At 45.5% G+C, this 9,345-nt stretch overlaps 1 protein-coding gene across 1 annotated transcript; it reads right to left on the bottom strand.

The window, feature by feature from the left end:
* Positions 1-862: 862 nt before the first annotated feature.
* Positions 863-3,815, bottom strand: LOC109401285 (general transcription factor 3C polypeptide 3). Its single transcript, XM_019673777.3, has 2 exons — positions 2,184-3,815; positions 863-2,109 (listed from the first exon to the last, which is right to left on the bottom strand). Exons 1-2 carry the CDS (start codon positions 3,696-3,698, stop codon positions 943-945), a joined length of 2,682 nt encoding a protein of 893 aa, XP_019529322.3. The 5' UTR covers positions 3,699-3,815; the 3' UTR covers positions 863-942.
* Positions 3,816-9,345: the final 5,530 nt, after the last annotated feature.

Here is a 9,345-nt window from a genome sequence, read left to right as displayed (position 1 = left end):
TACGACGTTTCACTTTATCAGCTTCATAACTATCCCCAGACTTACTTGCTTTTCCACTGCTAGTAGGCCGGAGTGGCCTGATGGTGACATTAACACCATCATCTTCACCATCAGAGTCATTGGTGTCTTCTTTCGGGGAGTTCAAAATAGATGGGGATGGAGTGCGCACATTTATTAATGAATCGCTTTGTAGCTCATCATCGAAGGCATTCTCTTCATTAGATGCCATGTCACTAGTAATGTTCTTCACTAAACTAGCACTTAACAAACTAGCTTGTAACTCGAACAAATTTGTTCGCCAATCCAATTCACTTTCCTAGTCTACTTCCACTCTTCTTTCAACAGTCGTGTGTGAGCACTAGAATTGCCTTTCGAGGAATACAATTGGCACAGCAAATACGTATTCATTCACACTGCCATGCCTCGGGAACTCACTGAGGCTTCATGTATTGAACAATGCGAACCACTTGGGCAGCGGTCGGTATTTTGGACACTCTTCGCTATAACGCAGTCAATTTCAAACCAATTGACTTGAAATTTTGTACACAGCTAGATACCATACGTATCTCATCGCGTTCCAAAAAATTGTGTCAATTGGTTCAGAATTGGCTGAGTTATAGCAGACAAGTGCCCAAAATAGGACCCCTGCCGAGATGATTCCACTTCCCTAATGATAATTAAATCTCCTTTTGTATTAGAGTCATTTTTGATTCACATACCATACCACTACGTCAGCGAGCTGTTCCCATCCCAACGTGAAGCAACAGGAAGCTTAAAGAATATTTATGGAAGGAGTACAAATCCATGACCATGTACGAATGTTGAAGGAGTTTTGGGATATAAATCTGATGACAGTTGTGCATTCTGTTTTTCACTTTAATGGTAAATTCTTATATGTATGTAATTCATAATCAGTCATGTTTAACTTACCTTTCGCTGCAATTAGATTTCAATGTACTCGTACAGATACTTTCTCGCCAGTTCCATGTTATTGTTACTTCGGTAGATGCTGCTCAGATTGAACGCAATCTCCGCCCGCAGGTCCAGATAGATTGCATTCTCCTCGATCAGCAGATTCGTAAACTCAAGTGCCTTCTTGTAGTGCTCCACTGCCAGGCTGTGCATCCCCAGCTGGTGGTACATCCGTCCGATGTTGTAGTGGATCTCGTTGGCCAGCTCCCCGGGCCTTCCTTTGCGGTACTTTTCCATGAAGCCGATCGCCTGCGATGCCAACGCTTGTTTCTTGTTGGAGAATTTTTGGCAGGCGATCTGCGTTAGAGTTACCGCGATTAGCATGGCATGGATCGGATCACCGGTTTTCTTGTACACCTTGCTGTAGTCGTTCAGGGCATACTTGTAGGTTCCAGCGTTAAGGTGATAGTTTGCTTGAAGAACACGGACGTTTGCATCCACTGCAGTTCGCTCAAATAGTCGCATAAGGTAACGGTTGTACCGGATGTCCCCGGTTACAAGAATGACCAGATTGAACAGATTCCAAAGCTTGGGCTTGTTTAGGTTCACCTCCTTGTTGACCCGTTCTCGGATTAGGTTGTAGGCATACATCGGATCGCGATTGTACAGACATCCGAGCAGGGCCAACATCTGCAGTTCCTGTTTGAATATTTGGAATCGTTTGGCTGTGAACAGAGTGAACACCAGTTTCTGGAAGTAGGCGTAGTTCTTCATGTAGTCCGCCACTTGAAGAAGAACCAAAACCAGCTCCCACTCCATCTCCACCGAAGGTTCATTTTCCGAGCGGGAAAATTCAGGCCGGTGTTCCTCTGTCGTGTCTTGCCGGGATACTTTAATATCGGCAATGGTTTTCAGCATTTCAATGTACCGTGGGACTGAAATAGCTGCCCCCAGCTCAAGTCGACTCCGCAGCGGTATGCAATGGCGCATCAGAAGCATAAACCCGGCGGCCAAAAACTCGTCGTACCTGCCAACTTCCTTTAGCATTAGGCACCGCTCGTACAATAGCTCGGCGTCCATGATTTCCCTTTCCGGATCTTGCTCAAGGGCCTCCAGCGCTTCATCGTATTTGCCTTGCTGTTTGAGCAGCGCTGACAGAGTCAAGCGGGCGTCCAAATGTTGGGCGAGAGAAACGACCTGCGAAGTAGAATATATAAATTATTTAGAAACGAAATATGGGATTTCTAGTTTAGTTTCCGTTTGACTCCTACCTTCTTATAAGCCACGATAGCCTCGTTGTAGTCTCCGATCGCACGCAAACAGTCGGCGTAACGCAACCAGACGGCTGCCAGCGAGAAATTTTCACTATTGATCAACGGAACCAACAGCTTCAGCGCATAATGGTAGTGCAGTTCCTTCATCAGCGATTCCGCCACGTCCAGATAGCAATCGCCGGCCTCTTCCACGTTGATGTTTGTCAGGATGTTCTGAACGATCATGTCGAAGAGGTGATCGCATTTGAGATGCACCAGCACCACAGCCAGCTTGGTCCGGAAGTCAAGTACCATGTCTGTCGGGATGACCACCGTGTAGATTCCTCGCTGGGCGTTCGGATCGTTGGGGTCTTCTCCTTCGTGAACCATCTCGTGAACTTCCACGTTGGTGTGCGCCATGAGGACGTCCAATGCTTTCCGGTAGAATCCGGTGGCGATCAGCAATTCCAGGAACAGGTTGATGTCCTCTACGCTGAACAGCTCCGGGACGGTTCCGTAAGCGCGATCCATAGCGTCCATGGCGGCGGGCAAATTGCTCTCCTCGTGGAATTTCTTCGCCAGTCGTTTGGCCGTTTGCACCAGAAACTCCCCGCGCTCCTTCGGGATATACGGCAACATGGCAAAGTAGCATTTGAACGCTTGCTTCTCCTCGCCCTTCTTCTCCAGCAGCTGAACTCGCTTCATCCGCAAATCGAAGTTCTTCGGATCGGATTTGATGGCGCGAGCGTAGCACATCAACGCTTGACTCAAATTCCCACGCTCTTCGGAAATTTCCGCAATCCGAACCCACTGCTCTATATCCGAGGGATTCAAATGGGCCGCAATCAACGAAAACTGTAGGAACTTCTCCGGATCTTCCGTCTCATAAATCTGCGCCAGTGTTACAAACGGCTCATGTGCCAACGGCATCTGCCGGACTATCTCCAGGCACAGCTTCTTGGCCATCTCGGTATCCCCACGGGCGTAGCAAAGATTGGCCTGGCCCATCAGGCCCTGCAGCGCCGGTGGCAAAAATCTCCTATGCCGCTTCATGGACACCTTTCCTTCCACCTTCACCTGTACCGGTCCCTGCAAGTTTCCCCTCAACGCGTCCTTCCTCTGCACCCGCAAATCCTTTTCAAATCTGGACGATTTCTTGCTCGATTTCCGCCTCTCAGCCAATTCTTCCTCCTCCAGGTCCATTTCCCCTCCGGCCGGTTGCATCCGCGCTTGGTACTCCGCATAACTAATCTCACCAGCGACGAACTTCTTGATCAGAATCTCATTCTGCTGCGGATTGTTCTCGTCGTCCGTTTCCGACTCGGACGGGGCCGACGAAGTCGATGCGACGGTGGGTCGACGCGTCCGACGACGCTGACGAGGCGGAACGATTATCGATGCGCCCGGTTCATTCGGCAGCGGAATGGAATCGGCTTCGACAAACTGGGACAGCTCCTGCGGGTCCAACTGCATTTCGTCGAGCTCTTCGACGACCACACTTTCCGCCTCGGATTGATCGGCGGCCGAGGACATTTTCTGCTGGTTCAGGAGCACTTTTTAGCACAAAATTGATAAAAAAACGACACTGTTTTGCGAACTTTTACGAAAAACTGTCGCTGCGTTGTTTGTTTTTGTTGCGAAAACATGCAGAATCCTTCAACTCCGACTCCGACACAATCACTGCCCAAGCAGAGCTGCCAGATATATCTTTATCGGTGACAATACTGGCCTAACATTTGTAAATGGCGTATCGGGCTTACGTAAACATTTTCTGGCATTCGATTTGCTGTTGCTGAAAAAATGTTCGTTTTTTTGATTTTCGTGCTGCACCGGTGTACAGTCATGACCCGCTGGTTGGGGCCTTAATAGTTGGGTGGCTTTTTAGTTGGGGCTCCGTTAGTTGAGCTGTCAGCCAACTAAAAAGCTCCTGGATGTCATAATTCAATGTCAAACTGAAAATGACAACCAATCTGTAATTCCGAGGGGCGAGCTAAGGCATTGTACACAAATTACGTAACGCTATAGGGGGAGGGGGGGGAGTCCAGCTTAGCGTTACGATCCATACAAATATTTTTATGTTTTCATACAAAAAGCGTTACAAGGGGGAGGGAGGGGGTCTGAAATGGCCGATTTTAGCGTTACGTAATTTGTGTACCATGCCTAATGAGTTTTTGGTTTCTTAAACTTTACTGGTGTGTGGCTGCCGCATATAACTTGGCAGCACTGTGCATTGCTCCGTTCAGGCGGCGGGCATCAATCCCGCTCTACACACATGCATGGCCGCACGTCCGACTCTACACAGTGGTGTCATCCAAGACGTCAGTCAGCCCGCGACCTCACCGAGCAAGCAGCTCCAGCACAAGTCACACCTGCATCGTACGGATGTGTGTGCTATGGTCGATTCCTCGGAACCCGGATCACACAACTGGTAATCGAAAAGAATTTCTATTTCAAATTTCCTTAAAAAAAAACAATATGTACAATTACTTCGAAACAAATGCAAAACATCGACAATCTTTATTTTGTCGATCATTAAAAGCGTTTTGCGCTGGCATTTTGGTTCGGGTGGTTCCATAAACATCTATATTTTCACTTCACCGACTAAAAATGGGTGAAAATAATTATTTCTCGCATTGGCCATATATGTATCTTGCAAAACGTATCAGTTTTGCTCTAAATGTAAAACAAATTGAAAAAAAAAAAACTTTTTACTTCCAACCTAAACATGATTAAAAAAAACAATACGCACGCCCCTTGTGCTGCTGTCACTTCACCCAATTAGCGAATCGAATTCGTTGGTTGGGTGGAGGTTGTGGCTCAACGAGCGAGTTCCGACTGTAGCACTTTTTCTGCATCGTTCAAGATAGTGCAGCACTTATTGTCGCGACGCAACTCAACACAAAATGGCATTTTTGATTGAATGGCTGCCTTGATTTCAACCGGATAGACAATAAAAGGTTCGAGAGTGTAGCGGGTGTACCAGTGGGGTGACAAAGATGTCAAACTCGGCACATCGGCGCTCTAACCATCATCGTTTTTGGTACGCCGCGTTTTTGTACCCACTTTCTGGTCGGTTTACCCTAACTTGCTCCTGATTTTCGATGTGTGGCTCGTGTGTTGAAAACAAAAACATTGGACGCCACGTTGAATCTAATGCTGGGATGCTGTTTCTGGCCCTTCGTCACCCCCCTGGGGTGTACACCGCATCAACCAATCAACATTTCGGGAGTATTTCGCGAATAGGGCGTAACTAACAAAACAATAATAATGCGAAAACAACAACCGAATTTTGCTGATCAAATTTCAATTCCTATTTAAAAGTAATACAGAATAATTCAACTCAAATAATGTTAATTGATACAGTTCTGACATAGTTTCTTGTTTTTCTAAGAACACTGCACGAATTTGATATTTTTTGCACTAAAAATTGCATTTATTTAATTACGCCTGAATTGATACCTGAGAATGCTAATTACGCCCAATACTATGCGCCTCGAATCGATATCATTTTCAGAATCGCCTTTTACTATTCGACTTGTTTATGATTTTGACAGAATTTCGCCATTTGCTTTCGCCGTGTTTACGTTTTGATTTCAGTTTCGCCTTCTACTATCGCCTGGTTTACGTGTTGATTTCCGTTTCGCCTTTCACTTTTGTAAACAAAACACCAAACAAAACAAAGGAGTAGAAGGCGTAATTCTTGTTTTTGTTCTTTTGGAATAGAATGGAATTACGCCTTTCACTCAATCAGTGATTTTCAATAGTTAGAAAAGTGATATCAAGGAAACTTTGTGAGCATTTAGAAGACAATTCTAGCATCTTTTCACTCCTGCAATTACTCAAATTGTGTACATTTTGTTGGTTACGGCTTGTTGGATCTCGCATCGTACTCGGCGTCGTCGTTGGCTGTTACAGCGCTATACGCTATACATCAGCAACAGCCCATTCACTATTGTTAATCGCCTCTCTTTCATTGCCTAGCAGTAATGCCCAGAGCAACGGTAGGCACGGTAAAGCGTGCTACCGTGCGCTCTATTACTTTATCTTGTCCGTACTGCTTCCCCTATAAAAGGGAAGCCCTAAATGTATTGAATGTAGTGTGCTATATCATATCACCGCCGTGTGGAGCACTGCCACACGGTGGTGCGAATAAATCGTTATAGTAAATTGAATCAGCGTGTTTCTCTCGTCGTCTGGAGTCTCGTCGGTTTAATAAAAGTACACAGCGTAGGGCCGTAAAGACATCCTGGCCGAAACATTGGTGTCGTGACCAGGATGGCACTTGGAGTGGACCCCCGGACGTCGAGAAGAAGCCACCGCTATTCGCCGTCGGACTGTTCGATCGGATCGAGTCATCGGACAGCAATCAACACACTCCGCACCACGATTGGATTGTCAAGCGTCCCAGTCGAACCTGCGCTTCCCAGCCGGATCCGTGTATCCCAGTCGGACAGCCTGCCGTTCCAGCCGGACCACGAAATCCTGTCGTCGTGTCAAGCCACAGCGCATCAATGGGACCCCAGCGTCCACTGCAGGGCGCGCGAACCAACGCCCTGTCGAATCGTACACCCGTCGGACCCCGAGTGTCCACCAGCAAGGCCGAAGCGTCGACTTGCCGTATCGTCATCCCACCGGACCCCTGCGTCCACCGTTGGGCCGAAGCGCCATTCATATCGGACGGAAGCGTCATCACGGGCCGCAGCGCTATCCCATGCGGACCCGATCGTCAACTGCTGGTAAGAGGGAATCTGACCTGCCACTCTGCGCAGCCAGGTCAAGCTTTCGTCGAAGCAAAGATCTCCCAGAACCCAGCCCAGGAAAGTGTCGAAAAGTGCCCGGATTTCTGACTCAGCACTCGGCGTAGTCTAGTCACGTTGTCGTCAACAAGAAACTCCTGTCGGCCAGACACAAGAAGGAACGAAAATGCCACAAAATTCATCATCTAATCAACTGGACCGCATCATCAACCAAAACCAACTACCTACACCGAGCACGTCGTCGAGGAGCGAACCATCCTCGACCAAAGCCTACCTGCAGCGAACAGCGAGCGCATCATCGCAACCCGATCACGATCACCCGAATAGCCTAGCACCCCGATCGTACCTACCTAACTGTAGAGCGAGATCAACCGCCACCGTCGTCAACCTGCCCGGCGCAAAAGGGAATTGGAAAACGGTCGTTTTCGCGCGGGAGTATGTTGGATCTCGCATCGTACTCGGCGTCGTCGTTGGCTGTTACAGCGCTATACGCTATACATCAGCAACAGCCCATTCACTATTGTTAATCGCCTCTCTTTCATTGCCTAGCAGTAATGCCCAGAGCAACGGTAGGCAGGGTAAAGCGTGCTACCGTGCGCTCTATTACTTTATCTTGTCCGTACTGCTTCCCCTATAAAAGGGAAGCCCTAAATGTATTGAATGTAGTGTGCTATATCATATCACCGCCGTGTGGAGCACTGCCACACGGTGGTGCGAATAAATCGTTATAGTAATTTGAATCAGCGTGTTTCTCTCGTCGTCTGGAGTCTCGTCGGTTTAATAAAAGTACACAGCGTAGGGCCGTAAAGACATCCTGACCGAAACACGGCTTTTTCGCTAATTATTACGGATTTGTAAATATTTTGGTGTATTTTCGATTCAGTGACGCAGTAGGGGTGGTGGGGGTAAAGTGGACAACCTAAGCATTTTGGTCGTTTCCCGCGGAAATGCGGCAAAATCCATCTGCTTTTCCGAGTAACATGGAAGGTAATGATATACTCTAGAAATCTTGTAAGGAATTGCCTTTAAAAAATATTGTTTTCTTTGATTATTTTCTTCACCAAATCGTGCATCAAAATAGTGTGAAAAAAATTGGTGGGGGTAAAATGGACAATCGATGGGGTAAAATGAACAAGTCGTTAAAAATTACATAACAGCATATTGTTTCTATGTTTTTAAATACAAACTATCAAATTTCATACGATACCTTTATTTTGTTGTTTTCAAACTTTTAATACAAACTTTGAAACACTTAAATAATTATTGTAAAAATAGTGTAAAAAACAAGCACTGTTTTGGATGAAAATTATTTTTTGTTGATATAAAATATTTTTTTATAACTTTTTACTTCAACTATCTCACGATAGGTATGACGGCTGATGATTCTGAAGTTTGCAAAATAAAAAATGAAATTTTGGTGAAATTTGAACCGATTGTCCATTTTACCCCCACGGTCTGATTTTGCTAAAATTATTTCCAAAACTTTTTTTTTTACCAAAATTTATTTTTTTTTTTTTGGTCAAATATATTCTTCTACGTGGACCTTATTGGGTTAGGGTGTAAAACTTGTTATGATTTGAAAATAACTTACGAGAAAACCTTAGCAATTATAAGCAGATTTTACATCATTTTCGATTTTTCACGTGATTTTTAAAGTTTTAGTCATCTTGAAAAGGTTTATTTGATTCTAGGGGCGGGACAGCTCTAATATTAATTAGCGGTATTAGCGATATTAGGAAATATTAATCCCATAGCCGAACCATATTTGAACAAAGTAAGCCATGCCGATTGAACTGAATTGACGGAATGAGAACAGAGATAAATGACAGAATGATTGTTGTTCGGTCATCGCAAAAATGTTGTATGAAATAAATCATTACTAGAAAGCGGATAGCGACCCAACGTTGATTTATTATCTTGCTTCTCATATCAAGAGAACCAACTTGGGGCATATCGCCGGCGCATCGGTGCCCAAACTTGGCTGTTGTGACCCCCTAGCCTGTAGTCACCTCGCATTTCATAGAGAAATTGAAGCGCCTACATGTGGCGTTTGGGAAGCCATGCGCTGGCGCACATGATCATCAAACTATAGTGTTACCATCCACGTACATCTATTACGCAAAAGTTTTTTTTGTTATCTATGTGTTCGGACCGTTTGATCTGAAGATCTGATACAATACTGAAGTCACATCACCGGAGAATATTCCTTTCCCAATATCTAATAAGCTTGGCTGAAAAGCATAGATCAAGCACTGATATCGCACCGTTTTACACTCAACTGATTGCAACTTGAACATTCAAGTTTGCAATCGACAGTATTAAACGTAATTCCATGAGTAATTTAATGGAGCCATTTTATTTGAAGTCCTCAAGCACTGCCACGGAAATTCTTAAATCGGATCCCGATGATGTAGGTTGAAGCT

The sequence above is a fragment of the Aedes albopictus genome, chromosome 3, assembly GCF_035046485.1.
Source record: "Aedes albopictus strain Foshan chromosome 3, AalbF5, whole genome shotgun sequence".
Taxonomy (NCBI): domain Eukaryota; kingdom Metazoa; phylum Arthropoda; class Insecta; order Diptera; family Culicidae; genus Aedes; species Aedes albopictus.
The sequence above is the reverse complement of the archived record's forward strand: the minus strand, read 5'-3'. Positions and strand labels throughout refer to the sequence as shown.

Excerpts from the sequence above, each read along its gene's own strand:
- LOC109401285 (XM_019673777.3), bottom strand. The coding sequence starts at position 3,698 with ATGTCCTCGGCCGCCGATCAATCCGAGGCGGAAAGTGTGGTCGTCGAA. Across the intron at positions 2,110-2,183 it reads CTATCGTGGCTTATAAGAAG|GTCGTTTCTCTCGCCCAACA; the intron begins GTAGGAGTCAAA and ends TCTACTTCGCAG.